The sequence below is a fragment of the Gymnogyps californianus genome, chromosome 1 (assembly GCF_018139145.2).
Source record: "Gymnogyps californianus isolate 813 chromosome 1, ASM1813914v2, whole genome shotgun sequence".
In the NCBI taxonomy this organism is placed as follows: domain Eukaryota; kingdom Metazoa; phylum Chordata; class Aves; order Accipitriformes; family Cathartidae; genus Gymnogyps; species Gymnogyps californianus.
In genome coordinates this window covers 82,036,899-82,064,454 of record NC_059471.1, presented here as the reverse complement: position 1 = coordinate 82,064,454, position 27,556 = coordinate 82,036,899, and the positions used below count along the sequence as shown (strand labels likewise).

General features: G+C 40.1%; 1 protein-coding gene and 1 long non-coding RNA gene across 3 annotated transcripts; one reads left to right on the top strand and one right to left on the bottom strand.

Moving 5' to 3' along the window:
• Positions 1 to 581: 581 nt before the first annotated feature.
• MSL3 (MSL complex subunit 3) lies at positions 582 to 21,997 on the bottom strand. 2 transcript variants are annotated; one of them, XM_050912449.1, is made up of 13 exons: positions 21,899 to 21,997; positions 19,727 to 19,809; positions 19,045 to 19,140; positions 18,367 to 18,467; positions 17,318 to 17,409; positions 16,394 to 16,516; positions 15,760 to 15,920; positions 13,889 to 14,047; positions 13,159 to 13,421; positions 12,658 to 12,767; positions 12,368 to 12,467; positions 11,828 to 11,912; positions 582 to 1,492 (listed from the first exon to the last, which is right to left on the bottom strand). In XM_050912449.1, the coding sequence occupies exons 1-13, from the start codon at positions 21,995 to 21,997 to the stop codon at positions 1,393 to 1,395; spliced, it is 1,572 nt and encodes a 523-aa protein (XP_050768406.1). In that variant the 3' UTR covers positions 582 to 1,392. The 2 variants fall into 2 exon arrangements, with proteins under 2 accessions (XP_050768406.1, XP_050768412.1); XM_050912455.1 differs by lacking the exons at positions 17,318 to 17,409; positions 19,045 to 19,140; positions 19,727 to 19,809; positions 21,899 to 21,997 and having other exon boundaries at positions 18,367 to 18,447.
• A 3,202-nt stretch (positions 21,998 to 25,199) lies between these two features.
• Positions 25,200 to 27,334, top strand: LOC127026997 (uncharacterized). Its single transcript, XR_007767769.1, has 3 exons — positions 25,200 to 25,536; positions 26,090 to 26,352; positions 27,122 to 27,334. It is a non-coding gene; the product is annotated as an uncharacterized LOC127026997 (long non-coding RNA).
• Positions 27,335 to 27,556: the final 222 nt, after the last annotated feature.

Sequence of the window (27,556 nt, the reverse complement as noted above, 5' to 3'; positions counted from 1 at the left end):
TTAATACATCAGAACACTCTGAAAAGTGAGTGACAACAAATGCCAACAGTAGATTTCAGATTTCCTTTGGCCTCTTAGACTAAGCTTGCCATTTACATTTGAAAGATGATTCCTCCTAACTACTAGTTAGTTTTTCATTACAGGTAAGTGTTGGAAGTTTTCTGAACTAGGAAGGATTACACAGTGATTAATGCAGTAGTCTATAAGCCTCGAGTCCTATTTTCTCCCAGTGCTTTTAAAATCTGTGTCTGTCTTGACATAGCAGAGGATTCTGAAGGCCAGAGTTCTAAGTCATGGATGAGGTTTTGATGACAATCAAGACAAGAATTATATTTCAATTACTGAATGTGTTGTCAGATTTCTAGGAACTCGGTTCTCACTGAATTCCTATTTCCAGAGCTAAAGTGTTTAAAACTGTCTGAAGAGACATCCTTCAAGTCTGTAGAAGAAAACCTAATGATACAGAAAGAGCTTCTCTCTCTATGTTGTCAATGCGCCCTCCTCTCATTATATGCACACTTAGCAATCTCAAAAATACTAATCAAGCACAACAAGACGTTTTAAACAGTCAAAATCACACATTTACACAGCAGCCACTGTGAACTTTATTAAGAAAAGAACTGTTTGCCAGTTAAACTGCCATCACTTTATTGACTTCTCCGCTTACTTGTAGAAAATCAGTTCTTTCATAATGGCTCTGGAAATCATTTATTGCCAGGTAAATGTTGAATCACTGGCAACGTATGCTCTCCTTGGAACTCTGGCAGCCTTACCATGAAAAGAGCTATATACACCTTTGCAAAATGCAAAGTAAGCAACACATCTTTCATTCAAGCAACAAAGTCATTCTTGAGGCAGATGCCATGCTAGCCAAACAGCAAAAACACCTTTACATTAAGCAATCTTTTCTATCATGACAGTTCCACAAAATGAAGTGCAATTTGTGAGGAAAAAAGTCCATAAGACACCAGTTATGCGTTCTCTTCATGTAACTTTTTAGTCAAGTCTTATTTCTCAGGCTGGAGAGGTGGAGCTAAAATGAAACACAGCATGATGATCTATCTTCATGAAAATGTCCTGTTGCTAATGCATCTGCTTTTGCCTCCCTTCCTTTTCAATAGTCCTATGCAGTCCTATGCATTAGAAGTCAGAACAAGGCTTCTTCATTCATCTGGAGCCGGAGTTATATTCAATCCTCTAAGCAACTCACAACGCAGTCCATACACATCTCTGAAAAGAAGTTCTCCATTCCTAAGTAAATCAACCATCACAGAAGATACTTCCCTATTTCTTCAACTCCAGAAGTTGTTTTAATTCCTTTTTCATCTTCATCTTGTAGCCACGTGGCAAAAGTGGGCTACGTATAGTAGGATTTAATCTTTATTAATAGCTTCAGTAGATTGCCCGAGGATTTTTAGTACTGTAGTAGGCTTCACATGCAGCTACGTAAGCAGATTCTGGGAAGAAATCATCATGGTATTCTGCTAAAAACCTGAAAAGAAAGCATGCCAAAAAAAGAACAGAACATGAAACATTTAAGAGAAAAGCTATTTTCAAATTAATTTTTAAGCTCAGCAAAACCACAGCCTGAGAATTAAGAATTATTACACTTTGAAATTTGGCATACAAAAGGCTTGCCCTATTTTTACAAGTTTTACATAGTGAGAAACAGCCTTCCCCTATCATTCTCAAATCCAAATAGCATTAAAAAAATTTGCTCAAGCTCAATAGAAAAAAAAAAAAATCTGAAAGTTGAAGCTACACTTGAAAAAGAATGCAAAGAACTATCACAGAAGAAAAAAAAGTGAAGAGATCTTTCTGCAACTTCTGTCAGTCACCTGCTCAGCATACTATTTTCATTTATGTAAAAAACAGGATTTTCAGTTATCACTGTGTCAGTATCTTACACAAATGGCCAGTAACCATTAAGTCAAACCATATCTTTTAAGGTAAGTAAAGCTATGATTTGTTCTTTCATGTGCCTGTGCATTTAAGGTCTCCACCACTCATGAGTATCTGATTTAAGTACAGCTGTCAAAGACAAATAGGCATGCTTTGCAAATCCAGTTCCCTAATTTCAGATTTCTGCAAGCTGGTCTTCAAATAGTATTCAAACAGCCAAGCACCCAGTATTTTATGTCTTCCTGCTCTCTAACACACAACTCTCTGGTTTAGGACCAAAAATGAAAATAAACAGTGCTGCTACTAGCATCAGTAACAAACAGCTAAAATGACTATAAGCCCTCTGCTCTTTCCTTTGTATACAAAGATACCAGGTATACAAATGGGGGCAAAAGGGCAAAACTGTTCTTAAACCCTGAAGTGCACGACCAGGCTGTACTTCAGAAAAAAAAACAAAGACCTTCAAAAATACCTGGATATTAAAGATCAGCATCAATAAACATGGCAAAACGTTAGCTACAGGTTCTCTGTTTGAGTTAGAGTAGGAAGCAACGGAAACAACAGGAAACAATGTCATTTGCAGAACTTGGTTTCTCTCAAGAACCACTGGCTAGGGAGATGACTTCACTATTGGAAGCTGAAAATACCAGTTTTGCATAACCAATACTCTGGACATAGAAAGTCCAAATTTAAAAAGTACAGGTGAATGCAATTAAAACCATAGTGTTTCTCCAACCTCACTCACAGCTACACTGCATGAACTAGGCATGTCCTTTGATCTCAAGAGAGCCAAAGCATCAAAGAATACTGCCAAGATTCTCTACATAAGGCAACCTAAATTTAATCAGGAATATATTAATTGCCGAGAGCTCATACAGAAAGGTTACAGCACAAAAACGCAGATAAATGAAAAAAGGTTGATTTTCCCTCCCACACACACATTCCTTGTCCTTAAACATGGGCATCAAACGAGTGCTAAACTGGAGGAATAACTGGTTACATCCCACTAATTCTAGGAAAAGTAGTGAGGAATACAAGCTTTTTTAGAAGAAATCAATCCTTCAGTCTGTCACCATTTATTTAGAAGGCACTTTGTCAACTTCCTCCGTACTTGCTTATTTCATAGGAGTTCTGTAATTAATAGTACAGAGGGACCTAGGGTGGTCTCCGATGTAAAACGTTTCAGGTTCAAGACATACAACTGAACTGGCTGGACAACCAATACACTTCCAGATCAAACAGCAGCTTGTTTTTGTTTTTAAACATTATCTAAGGAATTGAGCAGAAAAGGATCCGTTAACACGACCCGTAACAGTGTCTAATCAAGCACATAATTTCTGGCAATATTCAGCTAGGCAGGTACTGCCAAAAGGGAGAAAGATATCTTGTATTTAAAGGAAGGATCCAACTGGCTCTGCCACAGACTGACACCACATAAGCTATCATAATAAATGTGTAAGAGCTAGGTAAATTTAAAGTTCCACACAGTCTTCATTCACACAATCCTAAGTGCATTAAACACTTTAGCATACTTTTTACTTATAAGTATTCATACTGTGCTAGTTTCTCATTGGGTCTAACAGCAGCTTCCAATTTTATTAAATAGCAAAAAGGATTATGTAATTAAGGTTGAGAGACAATTTAAAAAGACTTCTACAAAAACTATTTTGCTAAATCAAAGAAATTGTTTTTAATGTTACAGCACGTTACAGTTGCATTATACCAATTTCCTATTCACAGAAATAAAGGCATTTAAATAAATGAAATAAAAACAGCAGTGAAATATTTTCCCCTGAAAGAACAAGACAGTCACAATCAATGCAACGAACTACTAAGCAGTGAACCCAAATTAGTTAAACTTTGGCAAAAGAATGAACCAGAAAAAAAATAGTTTTATCCTTTTCTTGAACAAAAAAAAAAAAAAAAAAAAGGACAAATCTAGATTAAAACCACCAATATTTGATCAATATACTGTTTGAACCACACTACTTAGTGATTTACTACCCCTTGTCATTAAAACCATTCACCACCTAATTTTCTAGGCTTACCAGGCCATAGATTGCTCTAATACTTTATAAAATGCTTTTTTTCATGAGATAGAGATACCCCTTAGAAAATAATTCAAAGAAACACAAAAACAATTCACACAATCAGATCCTCCTAATCGTCACTGAAACATGTCATTCATTTGCACTACACACACACCTTACTCTAGGAAAACCACTACAAGAGAGTACTGAAATTATAGCAACTTAGAAGCTAATAAAATACCTGAGTCATCAACTGCTATGACCTCTGACTGTAGTTAGCTACAAATCACGTTCTGGGATATGTGGGGTTGGTATGAAGTGAGTGTGATAAGGCCTAAAACTTAATCAACTTGAGTCTAACTTTTAACATACTTAGATTGCACAAGATTAAGATGAGCCACAAATGGAATTTAATTAATAATTCTTCATTAACACACGTTAATGACTTCGAGATAAACAGTGAGTACAAACTACAGGGGCCAATCAAATTCTTAGTGTCATTGGCTAACATTCCGTAAAACACAGTATCAAGTGCTAGATCATACAAGGCAGTATGTTTTAAAAGACCATCAATAAAACAAAGGAACCTGTAGAGGACATTGGGTAGCTGACAGTTCCAAGAACTTTAAGGGCAAGTAATGGGAAACAGGTTCATTTTCTCTTACAAATTTCCTGACTTTTGCTTAAGATCATCAGTCATAAATGCCAGTTTGGTGCAAGCTAAAGTGACAGCTGGTAAAGATGAGAAATTTTAGCTGAGATGCTTGTGGCACAGCTACAACTCAAAAAAAAAAAATCCCAACCCCAAAAAAGCAGGCAGAATGCATGCAGTCAAATGTACATCTCTCTGTTCTTAATGTAAGTGTTGTGAAAAGCAAAATACCCCAGAGCTAGCAGATACAAATTACTTTCTGCAGAGAAGCAGGAGGAAACAGGCAAAGGAACACAAGGTCAGCTTCTGTCCCAGTCCCTTGTATATCTGTATACAAAGAGCATTGGCCCTTCTAAAGCTGCTTTCTATTCAGACTACATTGCCAGGAAGCCGGCACAGAAATATTAGGAGTCTCGTAAGACTCTTAGCTACTGGATATTTCACTAATGCTTTGCTCTTGGAAAAGCTGTAATAGCACAAAGATCAATTTCACTGGCACCTGCAAGTCATGAGTCAAGATTTAAAAACAGAGGGAGCTGTACTTAGCAAGCAGAGCCAATGTTCAGCTATAGATCAGAAAGCACATTGCTATTTAGCTATTCAGAAATTGCTTCATTACTTTTAACTTACAAATCTGATAAATTCAGTCACCTGTTGCATTATTGCCTTTTCATTTTTGTAATTTTTACAGAGTTCATATGCGTATACCTACACAGTGAAACTGCTCATGAGTAACTGAGTTTTGAGATGTAAGACTGCACACTTTTTTCTCATCATGAGCATCCACAAAAAGAATACTTACGCTTTACACTCCTGCTCAGAACATAGAGATAACAGGGCACAATGCAGCTATTTCCCTCTCTACCACAGGTTCCTAGAAGAGTAACACTTCAGAAAGGACTAGAGGGGATGGAGCCAAGGAAACAGACACATGGGCAACTTAGCTTGAAGAATTCCTGTGTTCTGATCTTCAGGTGTAGCAGTCCATAAGCAAGCTACCTCAGGTGACTCCAAGCAATAGCCCCACAAATATACTACTATCTGGCTGAGAATCACGCAGGCAGATCTACCAAAAAGAGGCATAGAACTATCGTTATCCACATTAAAAGACCACTTGACATATATATGTCACGAACGATTCTCAACGGAGTCACTGAATTAATATGAGCTTTAAGAGCATCATCTGGTAGCGAAAACGTCCTTGTCTTGGCAACGTCAACACAACCTATTACGTGAACAGTCTCTGCATGAAGAAAAACACTCTTCTAAATGTCAGCTACCATCACATGAATAAAGTCAGGGATGGCCTGAAAAGTGTGAAAATTATGAAGAAAGGAAAACCTTAACAACTTTAAGAAGGACAACCTCAGTCATAAAGGTGTAAGAATACAGAGTTACATGGAAAAGTTTCCAGGAAGGTGACATCTTACACACTTCCGCTACAGCTCTGAGTTCTAGAAGGCAAGCAGATGCTTTGATGAGATCAGTGGCCTGGGCTAGATGCTGTTTCAAAGGCAACTGTAATGATCTATCTAAAGGAATTTGCTTAAAGAGCATGATGGGTCCTAACTCTGTGAGTCCTAACTCTATGAGTCACCTCATCAAAAGAAATGTCATTTGCAGATTAAGAAGCTATCTCCTCTCCAAGACTACTACTCAAATGCAGGATCTGAAAGCTAAAAGGCTCAGTTTCGTGCAAAAGCATATGCCACCATCTGCCCCCCACCCCCTCCAATTGATAGCCATGTCTCCATCTGGAAGGCTGTTCAGGGCAAAAGCTCACCAACACAAAGTTCATCATAACCCCAATGCAGTCAACAGAACAAGTGAAGTGAAAAGTTTCAGATGTTTATTCTGATATCCAGTGTCTCAAGAACCATGCCAAAGGAACCAACAGGCTTGTTTTGTTGACTGGACTCTTGTCACTCATCCACGTACAGAAACCGAGATCATCTTCCTCAGCCTTTAAAGGGCAAGTGCAGAGAACTCTGAAGATGCCAAGCTGCCAACATAACTTTTCAGGTAATCAGGCTGAGTGAGTGAAAATTAAAAGTGGTAACTTCTAGTAGACCTTTTGGGAAAACAGTCTTACAAGAACTCAATACAGGAGTCCTTGGCTGGTCTTGAGGATGAAGACCCACTTTTGGCAAGGCCAGCACAGATCCCAGGATCAATTCCTACAGCTGCCTTCTAAAAAAGCTACCATAACACTTAAAATATTTTAGGCAACCTCTCACTTTAGATGCATGATCCAAACCTCTGCTATTATGATTAGGAATATGCTCCTCATTCAAATACCCAGGCACCTGATGATTTGGTAAGCAGAACGAAGAGAAGCAATCCACATGGTGCAGTTTCAGGAAGTATTTTTGGCAAAGCAATCAAACCTTAGTCAAGAACAATAAGCACACACAAGCAGATTTTGCAGACCAACCATACAACAAAAGCCTACTGAAAATAAGAACCTGTACAATACCAGGCACTCATTGACTAAGAAGCTTTCAACATAAAGGTGCCAACAGTTTGAGAGGATCCAAAATGCCAGTTACCCTTCTACCCATTCAATGAATACAACGAAGCCCAAATACAGCGGTAATAATGCCCTAAATAAGGCATATACATTCACTGTGCAAGTAGAATTCCTTCATTTCAAAGTGTTTCAGAACATTTAAAAAAATAAAGTTCCTTTACCTTTTTGTGCCTCTAAACCCACATCTGTCCATTGACACTCAGAACCTTGATTTTCTCACAGTTAGGCTCTAATTCCATAAAGTTTTCTAGTATGTCATAATTGCTATGCTGCACAGTTACTTTTTGTCAAGTAACCGGTTAATCCCAAAATTGAGAAGCAAATAGAAAAGCCCTAATCAATATAAGAAACAGTGGCAGAGTTGCATTCTTTGTGATCTTTCAAAAAAGCGATTTTTAATCAGTCGCCATCTTGCAACTTTATTAAGTCACAATGAGCAGGAGCTCCATCACAAGCAACTTCACCTAAATAAAGATGTTTTCTATTCCATTCACTATGTGCAATGCTTCATTTTTTCAATCTCAGAAAGCCACTAATAACCTCTCATTAATTGCACATTAGCACAGACTAGTGGTCATAATTCACCACTGCAATTACACATAATAAAATTACTACACTCAAAAAATGATGTGCTATCAAAACCAGAGGTCTATTTCTTAAGGTTACTTCAAACAACTTGTCATCTTCCTATACACACATTTTATTATCACAGCCCTCTAATTTGGTCACATTCTGATTTGGCTTCCTTCTCATAAAATACTCAACGGTATTAAAATACTTTTCTACCCGTGGATCAGAGTGGCACAACAGACACAAGCATGTTGTAAAACATCAGGAAAAAAATGAAATCTAAATTGAAAGAGACAATTTACAGGATATACTGAGTTTGAAATATCAGTGTTTTTTTCATAAAATCAAAGTCTTTGACCATTAAGAAAGTAGTTTTCCATAAACTGAAATACTACATATTGGCCTCATCTGGAAAAGTGTATTAGAAATTTTAGAAGCATTATTTTAGAAATATTTCATCACTTACTCATTCTTCTGCATTTCATGAAAGTCAAAATACCTATGGCTTTCTGAAGTGCTGTACCATTCTGTTTTGCTTTTTTTCGTAAAATGCAAATGACATTGACTGAAATTACCTCAGTGAAGATGGGTCTTGCTATTCTAAAAACAGACATGTTATATTCTCCTAATTTTTAAGTATCTCCTATCGGTCAACAGTCCTGAGAAGTGACCTCTCCAATCCCAAAACAGTTTTCCAAGTCAAGGCTGTGTTCAAATCAATGGAAACGGCAAAACAAAAACTGGCACCTTCTTGCCTATCATTTCTCATCACTTAAGCAGCCTCTGGAGGCATGCTAGGCACCTCACAACACAGAGAAGTCGTAAAATACAGCACATACAGCATTTTATTACAAATACGGCTGAAATAATGGAATTGGTTAAAAGGCAATATTTTATCTCAAAAACTATTAACAGGCAGGAAGATTTAATCAGGGGTCCTTTGCCAGTAAGATTACCAGTTAGTAGGCACCAGTTACTGTGTTAGCTTCCACTGCTTGCTCCTGAAGACTAAACTCAAACTGTAAGCGAAATTCAGTGAAACCAACTGGCGAGTTTGTCACTAACGTCCATTTCAGACTGTTATTCTTCTGCAAGTATTATGAATTATTTCAGAGCTAAATAATTTGAAGTGAAGACTAAGAGTTTTGTACTTAATTTGATAAACTAACTTTCTTTACTTCTGCAAATTCTATAATTGAGAAATCAACTTTCATGTTCTCCATGATGAAATTTTCATTATGCACTCTTGTTGAAAGCTGCACTAAGCACAAAGGATACAGCTTCTACTTAATATGAAACTTAAAAAAAAAAAGTATCTCATACATGCCTTAAAAATATGTGTTGTCTGGGAAACTGAGATCAATGTCATGACTGGCAAATATTACCCATGTAGCATCTCAAAGTGAATTTAATGCATCTGTCAAGTACTGAGTAAACTCAATAAAACAAGCTTCTAGACAAAGTGTTATATTAAATAAGTCTCCATTCCTCAGCCCATATGAGATTAATAGTACAAATGTTAAATGAAACTGTAAGTTTTACCCATAAAATCGTAATACAAAATTAAATCAGTATCTATGCCAGAACTAAATCAGTTGTGTACTACATGAAAGTTTTATTTAAAAATACATAAACTACTTATGCTTGGACTACTCTACCTAGAATTCAAAGAAGACTGAGAAACAGTTTTATTAATGCGAACAGACAGCTTCAATCCCTTGCCTGCTATTAGAAAAATAAAGAAAAGCAGAGCACTTCAGCTTGTCACTCAAGAGCAATTCACTAAAAGAAATTAGGCAGTCTTAAGTAAACTGGCTGTTATCATATAATGCATACAGATTGTGTAGGACAGTTCTTACCTTTCAAAAGGTAAGCCAGAACAGAACTGATAGAAAATATTTTTCATAAACATCCATTAATCCTTTCATTTCCCAAAAGGAAAAGACAGAATGTGAAAATTGAAGAACCAGTACAAGATGTCACCTCAGCCTCAAGTTTTCTCTTGTGATGAGAAACAGATAACGCAGAAGTACTTCTGTGATAAAAATCAAGTCTGAACAAGTTTCTAGAAAATGTAATTGTTTGACCACTTTCAATGACATACAGGACAAAAAGAAATACCCAAATGAAAGATGTCCTAAAGCCCCATGAATATGTGCGGGGCGGGGGGGGATATCTAATAATTTGCATTGGTTTCTATGTTACCTATTTGAATACACAGTAGCATATCTGGTAAGGAAACTAGTCTAAGAAGAATACTTAAGACAAAGCTACCTAAGACCGAATGCTTCCTACAGCAGTAACTGTAACTTGGAAGCTTTTTCAGGAAGGCTCTCAATTTGACCAGTTCTGACAAAGCCACAGAAATCATTATTTCAGCACAGAAAAGAAACCTTGAGAACAGCATCAGCAAAACATACATGACACTGGCTTAGAAAGCACTTGAAAAAAACCACATAGCCCTCAAATATTTTGTTATACCAGATATGCAATATCTACACTATGCTTGCCTTGGGGGGCTCATTTTGGTTTAGTTGTAGTCTGGTCTTGAGGACTGAATGCACCCTAGTACTAGAGCACACTTCTGGTTAAGTGTTTTCCAAAAGGAATCCAGCTTGTGTACTCAGAGCACTCTGCAACGCAACACAAAGCATGGTAAGTGGGAACTACCAAGAGATTTGCTTCAAAAGCACAGTTCTATCTGACCTAAAAATGCTGATGTGGAAACATCTTCTGATACTTTTTTTTTTTTTTATATTTCTATTTATAAATGACTACACATTTCAAGAAGATGGTCAGACGGAAAAATAAGACACATGTGGGTACTACCACTAGAACTTTCGGTTTAATCACCTCCCTACTTGTATGGGGGGTGGGGGACATGTTTCCTCCTTCCCTCTATTCCACTCCACGACAGCTCATCCATAGAATGGGTATGAAGAAACTGCATTTAAGATGCTAAAGAGTAGAGACCTGCTCTGACCAACACAGAAGAATCTGAACAGGCAGAGGTCTGATAAAAACTGATTTGATCCACAGTGAGTTAAGCACCCTAAATAATATTCACTCCAAGGAAAAACAGGTTTCCAATAATAAGCACTAATGCTGTCCCGTTTAACTTATTTTGAATACTAAGAAGGATCTGACAAAATAGAGATGTAAAAAGGAATCAGTAAAACTTAAAAATTAAATGCTTCAAAGGAAAAATTTTGTATTGTAGAAACCTTGACATTTGAGACATCTTTTATTTTCAATAAACAATTACAGTAAAAGCATTTTAAAGCTTTCATCTCCCTGATCTCTAATGGGACTTTTGATATGCTAGTGCCACATTATGTTACTTTTCAGTATGTGGCTACTTAAGGATCTTTGACCAAAATTAAGTTAGGAATTACACATTTGTTCCAGATGTGTACCATTTGCAACACTTTCTCTGGTAAGTTTTCTTGGCAAATTTATTTTCCACTGTATTGATGATGCACAACAGAGTGCCACACTAGATATCTAACTACCACTACAATGTCATGCAGAGATACTAACCACAGTACCTGACAAACAAACTGATCATGGTGCAGGTGTGACCATAATGACTCCAGCCGTGAAGCTAGTGTGGTCAGAAAGAGTTTGGGCACCTCTACAAGCCACTGCATTGCATAGCAGAGAAATCTTTCTGTTCAAAGTTCAATTAGGACAGACTTTTCTTTAAAAAAAACTACCATAATTAAAAACATGCTCTAAACCACAAGTTTCTCCCCCTGCTAACATTGATGCAACATCAAAACCCTCAGATTATGCTCTCAAAAATAACAATGCAGAGTTTGTATTTCTTCACAAAACATGCTTCTTAACTAAATCAGACTTGTCATTCTATACATACTAGCAAACTTTTATACTTCAGTTCTCTATCACTGCTTATCGAAACTTAAAGTAGGGAGTTCAGGTTCCCTTCAATTTGAATTACAGAATAAAAAATCTTGTATTAATCTTTATTCAAACTGTTATTATTAAAATCTTATATTAATTTTATCATATTCTTGTAGTTATAGAAAATTAACATCTTATTTTAAAAACCCTTTGTCATTCCAGGACACTTAGATCTATGTAACAATGCAAACACTGCTGTGGTACATTGTGTCACATTACCTCAGAAACATTTCGAAGTGTTTTACTAAAGCCTTTAGGTTTTTGTCAGGAAAGCACATCTTCCCCAGTATTTCTGGTAGCTTTACTGTAAATAAGAGAAATAATGTTTACACCTGTTCTTTTAAAAGCAACTTCTAATTACTTTTATCCACTATACAGAAAAGAAGAACATAAAAATTTCTTCTCCCTGCAGCCTCCACTTTTCTTTGCAAGTTACTCAGTGATCTTTCAAAACCTTACTAAAAAGAAACATGCTGAGAAAGTGAATGCTGCTTGGTTTAATGTTGTTTGATAGTGTATTGGAAGTAATGCTTGTTTACTTTTGTTAAATGAAGGCTTACAGAGCCAGTAAGAGATAAGCAAGTTGATGAACAGCCTAAGAGTTTGAAACATTAAAATGTACACTTCTCCAAGAATAAAACTAAATGTGATAAAGCAAACAGAAAATCACATGGATACGGTCACTGGGAAAAAAAAAACACAAAACCAACACCCAAATAAAGCAATTTTGATTCAACACAGAGTTTTGCATCAGTTTACCAAACATCCGTAGCAAATGTTGAGATCCATAGATATATGAGGGAGGTGGTGGTTGATCACTTGGTGGATAATTCTCTGGCATCAATTTCCAGGACAAAACCTACATGTAAGACATGAAAATGTTGGTTATGAAATCTTTATAGCACCATAAATAATTTAGTCTGTGCAGAACTTCAAAATTAAAGATGAAATAAGTAATACAAACAAAACCTTTTCTTACATAGCCCTACTCTGAGGTCAATGAAACCTTTAATCATTTAATCTAGGACAGCAAGATAAAAATCTGTTACCTCATTCAATTCATTGTTTCTTCTACCTTCAAAGCCAGTAAAAACCGCACTCCCCTCTTTGCTAGGAGTCAAAGTTATAGGTGAAGATGAGCCACTATGGACAGGGGTTTCTTCAAAAGGGAAGGAAAAACAAAACAGAAGAAATCAGAAATAAATTTTATTACCTGTTTTATGGAACTATAAGCCATTAAACATAACTAAGGTCTGCTGCTAAAACATTTAAAGTCTTAAACACTGGAATTCAACAAATGCTATCCTAAAGTAGGCTCATAGAAAAGCAGCTCCTTGAATTCTGTTGAGAAATACAGTACCAAAGTACTGAGAATATTGCTTTTTATTTCTCCCTTTGGTACAAGCTTCAGAGATAAATAATTGATACAAAAAAGTAATGAATTCCTACTTCAATCATTCAGTTCACAGTCCAGATGACATTTAAAAAAAAAAAAAAAGAACAAGACTTAAATTCTTGTTTAGAGCAATAATTTAAAGAGCAAAACCTACTTTTTTCCAGGTGCAAGAAGAGCTTTGGCATAGAAGCTGGGGTCTCAAGATGCCGTCGTTTAGGTTGTGGGGAAGCACTGCTTTCCGATAACCTGTCGCAGTTAGAGCTATGCCGCGTAGAACGTCTCAGTGACTGCAGAATTTCAGGTTCAGCTTTTCGTCTTTTTGGCGTGGCTGGCTCCCCTGTTGTAGGCTGGCTGTCAGTTGACTGAGGCGTTGGTGGATTCAACAAAGGAGGACTTGGGGAAAGCTCCTCCTGATTTCTAGGAAATAAAGGCAGCTTTACAGAAGTGAAGAGATCAGGGTTCTTCCCCCAAAAGAGATCCTTCTAGTTTCACAGATCTTGTTCAATATGTATTCAAATTAGACAGTCTCCTCCCAATAACTACCAAAGTGATGAGGCCTTCTTTTAAATACTATTTTCCGTAAGCATAGTTATTTTCAAATTTAAAAGTTAATCAACACAAATTTACATTTCAATGTAATTTTTTTCCCCCACAAAGTTGCAGCGCGACCCTACACCAGTCAGTACAAACCCCTTTTGAAGTTAACCAGATAGAAATTCAGAACCTGAATTCAGGCAAGCAATTCACAGAAAAGTTCAACATTTTATCAAGACAATTTTTAAGTCAAAGTCTGTGAGAAATCATGCTATTTTGAACACATAACCACATTCTATTGCATTTTCCTCAGGAGATAAGCAGTATTAGACTCTGTATACCCAACCCACCTGTTAGTATTTGTTGAGTTTTCTTTGATGGGAAGAAAGAATTTTGATGAAGTCACCTTCTTAAATTGAGCTTGTTCATAGGGATAGAGCAAAATTAATGGAAGTGTGAAGTCAAAGGTTATTCTCAGCCCATCCACCATCTCTTTACATAGCTCAACACTAGAGGGGGGAAAAAAAAAAAAATTATGAATGTCAAAGTTGCATGTCAAAATTTTTCAGTAGTAGTTGTAGGAAATCCCCTTTTAATTATCATTAAATCATTAACTTCTTACCTACAATATGCTGACTTCATCACTAAGTAATGATGAGTGATTAAAAGCATACTTAAAGAGACAGTGATTGCTGTTGGTAACTTCAGACAAATACAAATTTTAAAAGTCTGCTTAATAAGGTCAACCAAAATCACACAATTGTTCTGTTGTATTACTATTTACTAGATTAATAAAATCTACTTTACAGTAAATAAAGTTAGTTAGTTTTTCATGTAAGCATTATTTTGTTTTTCCAAGTTTACTAGGCTCAAAAAAGAGACACTTGCCAGAAACAGTAAGTACGGACTCTATAGACTGAATCTCTGTGTAAAAGGCATATGCAGAATTTGATCTACAGCCGCTAACTGTTCAACTTAAGGCTGTGCTTAAGAGATATCCAGTGAACCAACAAAACCAGATACGTTTGCATTGGAGATCAGTTTCCAATAGCCTGCTCCTGGTAACCAAAGCACTACATTTAGAGGCTACTAGGAACTTCAGTTTTGGGCTTGTGTAAAACACTCACGGTGCTAGGTGGTGAGTACACGTGCTGTTACAAGCAGAACCAAGAACACTGAGGCCAGCCCACCTTCAATACCTCTCACCTCTATGAAGGTATTCATCTCTCACATCTCAAGTGCATATATCTGTACAGTAACAGTAATTTGATTCTGCCACAGTGACCCACGATAGAAATTCCATACCTCCTATTACCATTCCATACCACCTGCTAAAACTACTGCCTTTTTTGGTTTTTTTTTTTTAAAAACACTCTATATAAATTGGGTCAGGGCAAATATTGCAATATTTGCAAAATATTGCAAGGAATAGCATAATTATGCACCATGGAAATACAACGTGGTAACAAAAGTCAAGATTTCCCTTTGATAAAATACAACATTGCACCCCAGCGTAGACTTAGATAAAGAAGCAGTCTCATCTAATATTGAGAATCTTTAACATGAGGGAAAAAAAAGAAAACAAACAAACCAAAAAAACCCACACTGCAAACACGCATGGTTAACACACTGCATTTGTAGCATAGTAGAAGAATATACAGCTCAGATGAGAAGACAGCAACTAAGATGCAATCAATTTTAGTAAACAGGATTGGTGTTATGACATACATTGTTTCCCTACATATTGACTCTAGGATTTAAGATGATATGTCAATTAGAAAATAAATAAATAATCAAATCACCTGCACTTGGAGTTCTCTAAGTGTTTGTATAAAGTTTTTATCCTTTATAAAATTTGAACCTGTTCAGTTTAATTTAAGCAAGGAATTCTCATATCAGATATTCTCTCAGTGCTCAAAAAATTCTTCTCATAGACAATAGCAACACATTCTTCCAAAACGGGTCCCAATATTCACAAGAACTTACATGATAAAAGGGGATATTGATGCTTTGCATAATGGCTTTTCAGATTATAGGGACTCTCTCACTGATAAACAAATTGTCAGTGTTACTGTACTACAGGTATCTGTCAAATATTTTAAGCCCCATAAAAAGACATACATCACAGTATAAGCTCACAGAAGTGAACAGCCTTGAAACAGAACACAGAATGCAAGGTCATTCTTCTTGTGACAATAGCGCTGGACTAAAGATTACTTACTTCTTCTCTGGTGGCACATAATGAAGATTCATATTAGCATGTGGAGTCATCTGATGGTGCCGAGATCTTTCATTGGCTGAAAAAGCAGCATTAATAGCAAAATGTTTCACATATGACTCCAGGATGGTTATTATATTTGTCTGACAAGGAAGCTTCACTAGCTGAAAAAGAAACAACAAATTAATGTCTTCTAAAAACAATTAGTAAGTATATCAAGCTAAAACAGGAGCTTGTAATGTACCGACTAGTTTAATAAGTCTCTAGTGCATGAAGTTATTTCAGGAGTGATTAATTTGAACCCTTAAACTGCATTTTTGATCAATCCTTTATAAACACATGGAGAAACAAAAATATGGTCAGGTTAACAAGCTTACTACATTTCCAGCTTTAAAAAACAATCTGCACTCTAAAACACAATTGGGTACTGAAATGTTACATTCTTAAATATAATGAGAACTCACTGTTTTAGCTATAGAGAAGTCTGCTCCCTACACTCTTTTTATTCTTCCTTATACTGTCTAAGCTCACCTTTACAATAAAGTTCAAAAAACCAGGAGGTGTTACACACACGAACTACTTTTGATGCCCTCCCCATCCCCCCGTGCACATTCATTTCATAGCTTTTATTTCATACCCGTTTTCTTCTATTAATATAGTAACAGTCTTCCTCAAGCTTCTTTTTCAAGACTTCAGGAATTTCTATGCTTATTGCTCTTTCTTCCATGTCCCTTTTCGTGTGAGTGTCTTGTTCTTCTTTCTACAACAGACCAGTGCAAGAAACAATATATTGGTTGTGCTTATGAATATTAGTGAAAAAGAACTTCAGTAGTCAGGATACAATGTAACAATCAAGTTTTGTCATGCAAAAATAAATATATTTAAGTGGATAGTAGCCTTACTGTAAGCAATTTAACAATACTGCTTTGAAGTCATCTGCGAATTCATTTTTTAAAACTTTTTTTTCAATTTAGCATTCGCTTAAGTATTTAACACAAAAGAATGAACAGAAATTTGTTAGGTTTTGCTGCTACAGATCACCCACGCTGTAGCAGTTAGATTCCACAGACCTTCAGAACAACCGTTTACGCTGTACTTTCTTTTTGATAAAGAAAATAAATGTGGATTTTTTTTTTTAAGTCAGTCTTCTACGTTTTAAGACCAGAGCTGACATGCCCGTTTCACAGTAAAATACAAAAGCCAGAAAGATCCTACTGCTATTATGATTTGTACAACCTGCATAGACCAGTAAAATTTTACAGCACCCATAAATCTGGATAATCTAATTTGCTATGTTTTCTCCACATAAGCCTTATGTGTAGAAAGAGAGGAAAAGAAACAAATGTGTATTTTTAGATTAATATCAAAGAATTCTACAAGAATATGCCATCTTCTATAATTTTCAAAAACCCAACCACAGTAAGCACCAGGAATAAGAAAATTATGCTTTTAATTCCAGCTAAATAACCAGCTGTGGCCTATATTTCATCTACTTCAATTTTTCCAGAGTTTCAAATACAGATGTTTAAATTCTATTAAGTTAAGGAGCTCATGAATATACCATTTCTGTCCTCTCTTCTATGTCACTTTCTTCACTTTTTATTTCTTCATCTGTTCCTTCATCACTGTCATCAGAAGAAGAACTACTTATAGCTGTGTAAAAGAGATTTCACATATTTATCTCATCTTATTACATTGCAGAGGTTAAGACCAAACAATTTCAGGCCTCAATGCAAAAAACCCAAAACAAACAAACAAAAAAAACCCACAAAACACACCCCCAAAAAAACCCAACTAGCTTGTTATATTTAATGAGGATGAATAATTCTAATTGAATTAAACGCACAAGTATTATTTACAGCACATTATAAACTTTTTAAATATGTAAGACAAGAAGTTTACAGGAAGTATTCTTGCATCCTTTCTAATTGAAAAACACTCACTTTTAAAAGCTCCCTACATTTCTGAACACTCACAGATGTTTTCAATTTTTATTGGACTTTAGTTCTGAACAGGGGATTAACATATTAATCATTCAATCAGAAGGTCTGGATCTGTGCAGCGACAGTTGCCAGAACATCAGTTAAGTGCCAGCCAGTGCTCCTGCTGATTTTCAAGCTACAAAGAAAAACGCTATGAAATGAAAGAGCTGGCTTGAGAGTGAAATCAGCCAGCCAGCTGACAAGAAACAGACCTTTGTGCCAGGTAGACTGAGGAAAAAGAAAATCTTACTGTCCCCTAAAATAGGTAGAAACACTAGCAGGGAAAGTGTCTTGTTTCCTAACACCAAACAAAGAAAACTGAGGGCTTCTTGCACCTAGTAATACTACACTAAACAAAGCAGCATTAAGCTCTGAAATCACTGATTAGAATAGTTGAGTGGAAGTGACACAAGGAAAAGCCTCTGGAACACAAGAAGAAAGGAAATAACTTAATAGATGTTTAGCATGAAACATAGTGCTCACTCTTCATGCAACTGCCTCTATATATTTCAAATAGGACTAGGATGCTGTTGTGTCATCCTAATAGCAAGTTACAGCATGCACTGTACCCCTAGCTCAAAAAGTTAAAGGCATGATGCCAGTTATCAAAGAATGAAAACAAGCTCACAGTTTTCGCTACTCTCATCATTTTCTTCAGCAGGAAGGCTTTTTAATACAGAGTCAACACCAGGCAACCTGCAACGTCTCTTCTTTCTTCCCTTTCTTCTCCTACAGAACATAAAATGGTTCACTGAAATTTGGCTAATATCACTTAATCTGTTTATCCTAGCTAATTACATTACATGCAAATGCACAGGAAACGTATGTTTGAGTTATTTTCATTAATTAATGTTGAAATAATTTGGACAATGCTTATTTGAGAGTGGATACCTTAATGTCCGTACATTACCTCATATTCGTGTTCTCAAGCAGATCCTCCAGCCATGGCCAACCAACATTAGATTATTGCCTTTGGCTGAAAAATACTTCAGGTTTTCCTAAGTTATTTTTCAAGTACATTTCTTTGGGAAGATGTAGATCCAATACACAGGCATTTCGCAGCAATAGTTAAGAATAACATAGTTATTAAGTTTTAGTCATTTAGAGTGTTGTTTAATAACAATATGTAGGTATCTACCTTAGTATGAGAAGAGTAGCTCTCTAGAATGTACTGACTGTACTGGGTAGATATCTACCATCTACAGCACGAGCTTAGAGGCCAAGCTCACTAGTAGACACCAGGATGTATCTGTTTGAATCTGAAAATGAATCTCTCATTCATTTTGAGACGAAAAGGATTTCTTACATGCGAGCCACAGCCTTCCGTGCCAATTTACGCTGTAATCTGCGGTTTTCGTCTGTATCACGAAGAACATGATCTTCAGCTGCCCATCTATCCCAGCTAAGGATAGGTCAAAAGAAAATTATTAACAGCTATGAATATATGCCATTCATGATTACTAATGAATTAATATACATTAAATCTAAAAAGCACTCTTTTAATGTCATTCAGAAGCAACATCTGTATCACAAGGTTTGCATCCTTTCATATTCACATGGCTTCAACTCTCGTGTTGCTATCTAAAATCTCTCAAACCTTGACTTAACATGCAATAGTGTCTGTAGCACCTACACATGCTATAGATCACAGTCAGAGACTGCACTCATGTACTGGCCTTGATAATCAAACAATCCAGGTCTAGATTTAACAACGTATAAACTCCTTTTATTAACGGAAACCTGGGAGCCACAAGTCTATGCCAAAGAGAGATATCCCATAAAGTTTAAACTCATGCCTATCAAACTGATCCACTGAAATTTATGGATACAGACCAGTGTGTCAACATGAGCAAGTACATTCAAGGCATTCACAAACCCAAAAATATTCATGCAAACATCAAAGTCCTTTGATATTCTATGCAATGCTTTTCTTTGCAGAATAAAACAGAAGAAATGGAAGAACTGAAACCGTGCATACAGCCTCTTACCTTCTGTTCCAACCGTTAAAATGGATCAGATATTCTGGAATCTTTCTGCCTTTCTCATCTTTTCCAACAACAATATCAACAATCTGAAACACATATTGAATAGCATGTATTAAAAAGCTTGAGAGAAAGTGAGCTTTTCTGGAATTTATACACAAAGAAAAAAAAGAAATGTTTATTTACAGAAATGAAATCTACCTATAATTCTGCCAGTGAATACTGATATGAGCAGAAGATATGGATTATACTAAACGGTCAGAAAAACTAGCTTTTTTGTTGCCCACTTTTAAAGTTAGGGACTGCTAACCATCTTTGTCCTGTCTTCAGATGTCCCCTGCTTTCAAGACAGACAAAGGGAGATGCAAAACAATGCAGTGTCACAATACGCATATGCAGATACACATCTGGGCTACTAACGTTTTCTCCTGTGTGTTGTCTCTTCATGCCCTCAAAGCAGGAGACAACAGACTTCTATATATATAAGCCTCAGAAACGCTGCTCTCTTGAACAACACTGAATCTCAGCCACAAAACCTTAACAAGTTTTGTGAATATCTGAGCCTTTGTTTCCTTCCTCTCTTTCACACATGTAAAATTGACCAGTCTGAAAGGGCCTGCACCTCAAGACATTTCAGGTGGATCATTAACAAGAGCATCAGGACTAGCAATAACAAAGGAATCCTTCTGCCTGCACTTGAATGGCTCTCGATAGACCATATATCTCCAGATGCACCCAGCAGTTAGGCTACCGTAATGCTTTAACTTGGGAGTCCTGAATTTAAGAACTATTGTTGCAATCAAGGACAGTTTTGCTGGAGTTTGGGGTGTTTGAAAGTAAAGAAGAAAAGGCATTATTATTTTTTGCACTCAGGTTACCTCTAGGGCTAGCAATTAAAGTTGGTGGGGTGGTCAGACCATAGCAATACACACACAAACAAAAGAGCAGCCCAAAATATTACAGGAAGGTGGAGCTCCTGATCAAAGATGTTAGAAAAACACTGATCTACACAACTAGCAAACTTGCAGCAAAAAGTATGAATTTGGTCAGGAATCCAGATGCAATACCTCCTTTTTCACCCCTCTCTGTAACAAAACCAAACCAAACCAAACCAACAGAATTCTGTTTGCACGTTAGGTACAGATGACTTCAGATTGAAAAATTATTTCATGTCCCACTGATACCCCCCAAAAATATTCTATTTACATAAAGTGCTACAATTACTATCACTATTCTTAAGGCCAGGCCCAAGTGAGTCAGTCACCTCTTACTGCAACACTTACGATCCACCACTCACTGCTTGCTATCGTATTTCTGTCTACTCTCCTGCACCATCGGTACCGTTTAAACCCTTCTGGAAGGCAGAAGGGCGGGCAGTAAAAGTAGGAGAGCAGCGAAGGGGAGCAAATCAAGCTACGCTACGGAAGTGCAGGGATGAAAATAAGATCTCAGAATTACTTTGCAGGTGTTCAGCCGAGAACGGAAGGCGGGAACCGAGTCCAACACTTCCAAAGCCCCTCGGCGGCTCCGCTCTCTACCTGACGCGAGAGCAAGGCCCCGACGGCCTGGGCTCCGCCGCCTCTTTGTCACCCAGGCAGCAGGACGCCTCCGCCCCGCGGGGGGGGGGTAAGGCCCGTAGGCCCGTGTACAGCTGCTACGCGCACCCCCCACCTCCGGGGCGGAGGGGCCGGGGCGTGTGGGGGAAGAGAGCCAAGCCCCGCCGGGGGGCCGGGCGGAGACGCCCGGGGGGCGATGACGGCGGCACAAGGACGGGGGGAGGAGAAGCCCGGCGGGGACCGGCACCGCCTCGCTTTGTCTCCCAGCCCCGTCACGGCGGGCAGCCCGCGGCCCCTTCGCCTGCTCCCCGGGCCAGCGTCCGTTTCCCGCAACAAGTGCTGCTGGCGGAGCCGCCTCCCCTCCCCTCCCTCCCTCCCTCCGCCTCCTCGGCTGGGCCCGCAGCCGCTTCCCCCTCCGCCTCCCGCCCGAGGGCGCCCGCAACGCCCAGCGGGGAGCGTTAACGGCAACAACGGCCGCGGGCCGGGCTCCGCGCCGGCCCCGCCCCCCCCGCGCTCCCTCCTGCCCGGCGCGCCTCGCCGCTGCCCCGCGGCGGGGCGGTCTGTGGCTGGGTGGGTGGGTGACAGGGAGGGAGGGCAGGGTCGCGCGCGCGCGGCGGGTCACCTTGGCATCATAGAGCACTTTGGCTTTGGTGGGGTCGGGCTCGAAGCAGAGAACTCTCTCCCCCCGGTGGAACTTAAATTTCATTCCCCGCGAGGTCATTTGTTCATCATGGCGCAAAGGAGAGGAGCCCCGCCCCCTCCCGCGGGGGAGGTGCCGCGGCCTGCCCCGCCCCGCCCCGCCCCTCGCGGCCCCCGGCTCCTCAGGCGGAGGCAGGCAGGCAGGAGCCGGGGAGTTGGGGCGAGGCGCACTGCTGCCTCTGCCCCCCGAGGGCGAGTGGCGTCCGGCCGCGGCGGAGCCGGGCTGTCCTCCGGTGCCCGCCCCGCCGGTGACACGGGGTGCGTGGCACGGGTGGCTGGGAGCCGGCCGCGGGAGAGTCGGTGGCGAGGGGACACGTCCCTCCGGGCGGGAGGGCGGCCGCTCTGCCCTGGGCTAGGGGAGCCTGGGCTGGGTGAGGCGAGAGCTCTCGGTGCTGGCAAGTCACCCGGCTTCGCTGCCTGCGCTGGCGGTAGCCCACTGCCCCGTGAGCATGGGCCTGCGCTGGGCGTGTGCCCGCCTGGGGAGCGGTGTGCTGGAGAGTGGAAGTGCACCCCGAGAACAACAGCAGCCCTTCTCTCCGTTACTGCTTCCCCTAAACATCACTGCACAGTTCCCATTGTCACCCCCCCACCCGTTTCTTGTGTTTTCCGCTAGGCAAAGAACCGCCCTGTACTCCCAAGATGGCTACTTACGCATTGTAACCCCCCTCAAGGTTTGTTTTCCTCTCGTTCTTTCAGCCTTCCTGCAAGAAAATAAACTAGAAATAAATAGGGTGTTGGACTAGAAACTCAATTACCTAGAGTTTGATTTATCTTTCCAATGTTCAAATTCTTCCAGTCTCAAACAGAATGCAAACAGTGGAAATAAATCAAAATCAATTCGCATTTTTCTTGCCCATGTACTTTATGCTGACTGATGCTTGGAAGGACTGGGGTTCAGTCAGGGGAATACTGCAATTTCCCACACAATGTTACTAGATGCTCCCTCAGGCCATTACGGTTTTGATGCCAGTTCTGCATTTCTGATTTACACAAGGCCATGATAGAGCCAGGAGGCCTGGGCTTAGCCAGCCTTGTAGAAGGACCAGTTAATTTGCGATTATTTAGCATTTCCGAAGTTGCTTTTCTGTAAAAGCTGTTCAGGAGGTGGATGACTCTAATCAGAGAAGGGCAACTGTGCAACTGAGCATACAGTAGTCCAGTGCTAAATGGAAGAGAAGTTTAAATCCTCCTTTCTTCCAGTCTCTGAGGCTGATTGATTGATAGCAAAGCTGGAAACTGGCAGGAAGGCCACAGGAAAGAACAGGGAGCTGCTAGTGTATTACCAGAAGGTTTCTGAAGGGAAAAGGCGATAGGGGATGCCCAGAAAACAAGATTCTGAGAGGGTGACTGCTCTCTGGGATAGGATGGACCGAGTACTCAATTTCTTTTGATTCAAAACTTACGTATTTTTCCTTGTGGAGGTGGTGGGAAAAACCTGCAAACTTGCTAAGACAGGGTGGAGTGAGAGAAGCCAACTGATGGAAGAGAAGGAGTGTGAGAAAATTAAGGCAGTGTTCCTGAAATTGTTCAGAGCTCACTGCTGCTTAGGTTAAGAAACAGGCTCCAAAAATGTATGGATGCAATGCCAATTGCAGAAAGTGTTACTGAAGTTCCCTTTTTTTAAAGAAAAGGGAAATGGTGCTGGACACTTGCAGAACAAAGCTGCTTCCAAGAGACAAACATGCTTTAAAAAATGGGGAAAAAAAGAAGGCAGGGGAAGGACAACAACAAACTTGTGCTTGTTCCCCTGCCTCCAACCTGGTGTTAAGACTACTCACACAAGAGGAGCCTCTCACCATTTCTGCACAAACAGCCTTATGTATTTTCACGCTGTCTCCTAGATTCCCCCTTTCCCTTCCTCCCCACTGGTCTCCACTTGCAGACTCTGCTTCTCGTTTGTCTTCTCTCAGCCTCTCCTAGTTCACCCCAGCCCACTTTCATGGCTCCCACCCAAGCTACTACTCAAGCCTTTTAACTCAAATTTCTTCTCGCTTAGGTTTCCTAATGCATATATACAGCTCCCTGCCATAGCATTTGAGGTCCAGTTGTTTGTTGCCCTGTCTCCCCTCTCCCTGCTCCATGCTCGGATACGTGCACATGTGCATCTGCCCTTATCTCCCTGAGCCACCTTGCTGTAGATGATCCTTGCCAGCAGATCCCTGGCCTCGTCAGATCTGCCACCAAGGCTGCTGCTCTAGCAGGATTTTTAAAAACCTCTAAAAGTGGGCTGCGCATAACTAAGATCCACCCAGAGGGAGCCCCGAGAGCCGAAAGGCTGGCACGTTTATGAAAAACTGGCCCTGTGATAGCGCTACCCAGGCAATGCCTAGGTGTACCAGGAGATTAAATGCAGAACATGGATTTTTCAAAGGTACCGAGTCCTCCGTAGCGACGACTGCCAAATGGCTGTGCAAAACCAAAAAAAAAAAAAAAAAAGCAACGGCCACTTGAAAAATGGTGGTTGTGCGCGTGCATGTACATACTGCCTGTGCAACACCTGGGATGAGTTGTACCTGCCACGTATAGCACATAAACAAAAGGTCCAGTGCCAGATATATCAGATTTGGCAAAGCTTGAAATATAGTTCCTCGCTTGTATCCAGCAAGTCTGCTACATGAAGAAATCAAAGGCAGCAGGGCTCCGTCAGGCGCAGCGCCTTTGGGTTCAACGTCCCAAATGCTGAGGAACAGGGAGAGGGGTGAGAGCTGGGAGCGAGCAGCAGCAGGGCTTGTTCAACACTGCTGAACCAGGAGATGAGCTGACCCGCCGCATATTTTGAAGAGATTCCCAGGACACTACATCGCTTCCAGGAAAGCCAAGCGGTTTTGCGGCTCCTCTGGGAGACAAGAGCGGCCCCGGGGAGAGGAGACCCTGGCCTGCTGTCAAGCTCCCCCTGCCACAGCGCGCCCCACCACATCATGAGGGCTAAGGGTTTCTCGAGGAAGTCTTTCAACTGCCTGCCTTACCGCAGGCTCAAAAACCACATTGCGGAGAGCCCCCCGGCCACGCAGTTTTTATTTAAACAACGCAACCACCTCCTTGCGTTCGTTGAGGGGAAAAGGAGCGGGCGCTCGCCCGTCCGCGCCGCTGCTGCACAAGATGGAGGCGGCGGCGAGACTGCAAGGCATGCTGGGAGCTGTAGTCCGGCAGCGGGGGGCGGCCGCGGGGCCGCCCAGCGCGGGGTGGGTACCTCGCCCCGCGGGGAAGAGGTGGCGGCAGGTTGTCGCAAAGAGGAGTATGTGGGGCTGTTTCCTGCCTCGTCCCTTTCTGCGCGGCCGTTTGGGGATGACCGAGTCTTAGGCTGGCCGGGGAAGAGGGGTGCCCGCGGCAGCAGGCGGTGCCCGGGCCCGTGTGGAGAGGCAGCGGGAAGCCGGGGCTCTGGGCAGGCCGCGGCGCTGCCCGCCGGGCCGTGGGCCCTCGGTGGGGGCGGAGGGCAGCAGCGGCCAGCGTGAGCTGTGGCGTGGGTTTGGGAAGTCACCTGTGATCCTTTGGGTTGCTGCGGGGCAAACGGGCCGGTGCCTGCGTACCAGCTGCTCCGTGCAGAGCTTTCACTACCACAATGTACGTAACCTTAATTTTACCCCCGTGTCTGCTGCTATTGGGCATCTAGTTATACCGCTCACTTCTTGTTTTCCACACCTGCAGGCAAACAAAAGCGACACCACCTTAAAATATGTCTTAAATATGTAGATACATTTGTGGTGTGAAAGCCACACAGATTGATTTTCAATCAGTCAGTACTAAAAGATGACAATAATCGAGTTTGTTCAGGTTGCCACTAAAGAGTTTCCAAGGTACTGCTGTTCAAGTTGACTATCAAGGATGTAGTGAAGGTGTTGTACAGCTAGAGCACAAATAGCAGAAGTACGTTCCAAAAGCAACGGTAGAGATGTGTGCACGCATTGCTTATATTTAAGAGTAAATTATGCAGTAATTATAGGTTGGTCTAAATCACATTAAACTGTAGGATGTAGCTGTATCTCTAAAAAAATGATAAAGATGCTTCTCAAACACTAGCAGGTCAACAGCCAAAATACACATATTTGCAAGACACATATTGGCTCAGGGGTTCACTACCTGTTTCATCAATGTTTTTTTTTTGTCTGGAGAAAAGATTACTACATAAGACATGAGTGAGCCCTGTGAACATGATTACATCTCAAATGAGGAAGTCTAGAGGAAGCCTCTCCAACAGTCCTGGCTGAAAGGATGCCTAAAGCAGTGATCAAAGATGCAATCTTGTGCCGTGTTTGAGATGTTGTGTTTAATAAATAAACAGCTTTGCCTTGAAGAAAGACCAGTTCTATCAACAGCTTCTCCTAAAGTGTACAAACTGCATTATCGTAGATACTGGCTAACTGCTTGGATCAAAAAGAGGTAAGACATTCAGCAGAAGTCTGTTATAGATGGATATTTTTAGTTGTTGAACTTGTAATATCCTAAAGACATACCCAGTTAGTTTGACAAGATGTAATATGCATAGCTGTGTTAGTTGTTATTCTTTGAATCTTCACTGATTTTCATTATTTTGCCTGGGATCAGTGTTAGAATGGCAGTTATGTAGTTACCTGGGTCATCTTAGTTGGTCCAGTACTTAGCCCACACACATTGAATGGGAAGTTGAGGGCAGTAGAGGCAAGTGGTGTTTGTATGAACTCCAGCATCCACAGTGTTAGTATGCTGCTTATAAATGCTGGTGAAACTTCAGCTTGGTTATACTTAAGCAATCAATAGTTTTTTTATCCCTGCGGTGAATTTTTCTTTAAAATTCCTCCTTCATTCTTTCATCCTTTCGTCCTCCATCCTTTCATTCTTTCAGGCTGGAAACTGCAAGCAGAAATTTTTAAGCATTCTGAGGGTATTTTGGCTTCATGAAGCTCTCATCACATTGCCGAGATTGGAATCTCTTAAGATTGTGTAACTTTCTTCCTAAACCTTTATTTAACAGCCATTACCTGCACAGGTTCTGTTGTATGTTTTGTTTGTTAGAAAACAAAATTATTTGGTTTGGACTTGATCGGGGGAAGAGAATATGTTATTTTTGGCAGAGTTACATTCTTCCTTATTGCCCACTCAGTTTTCACAAGTAATTGTAACCACTAGTTTTAGTATTAGCATCATGGAAATTTTGCCATTAATATTACAGGACACTCGGAGGAAGCAGAGGACGTCTACAGTGAGCGGAGGAGGCAGTTAGAATCAAAGCACAGCTCACAAGAAATAGACAATAACCCTTTGAGAATATTTTACTGCATAAAAATCTTGCTGGATTGTGATGCACCGAGAATACAATGTCTGTATGTTTAATGAAGTAATAGCCCAGTTGTCCTCTCCCTGAAGTTAATAAAAATTAACTTGAACACCAACATAATGCTATCCTCGATTCTTTGAGGTAATCATCAAAAAGCTCAAATGGTAAATGTTTAAGAGAGGAACACACTTCTCCAGTATCTCTAAACTATATAAACTAATTACTTCATTTTATTAAGGCAAACTTTCAAATCTCCTAAAGTTAATCCCCGGTGTTTATGCTCATTTCAGCTGTTTACATTGGCTTCATAAACCTTCAGCCTAAACAGAG

What these genes read in the sequence shown, in the direction of transcription:
- MSL3 (XM_050912449.1), bottom strand. Translation starts at nt 21,997, where the DNA reads ATGACCTCGCGGGGAATGAAATTTAAGTTCCACCGGGGGGAGAGAGTT. An exon ending in TTTAACGGTTGGAACAGAAG is followed by an intron (nt 19,141 to 19,726) that starts GTAAGAGGCTGT and finishes ACCTATCCTTAG; the next exon opens with CTGGGATAGATGGGCAGCTG. An exon ending in TGATGAGAGTAGCGAAAACT is followed by an intron (nt 17,410 to 18,366) that starts GTGAGCTTGTTT and finishes TCTTTTACACAG; the next exon opens with CTATAAGTAGTTCTTCTTCT.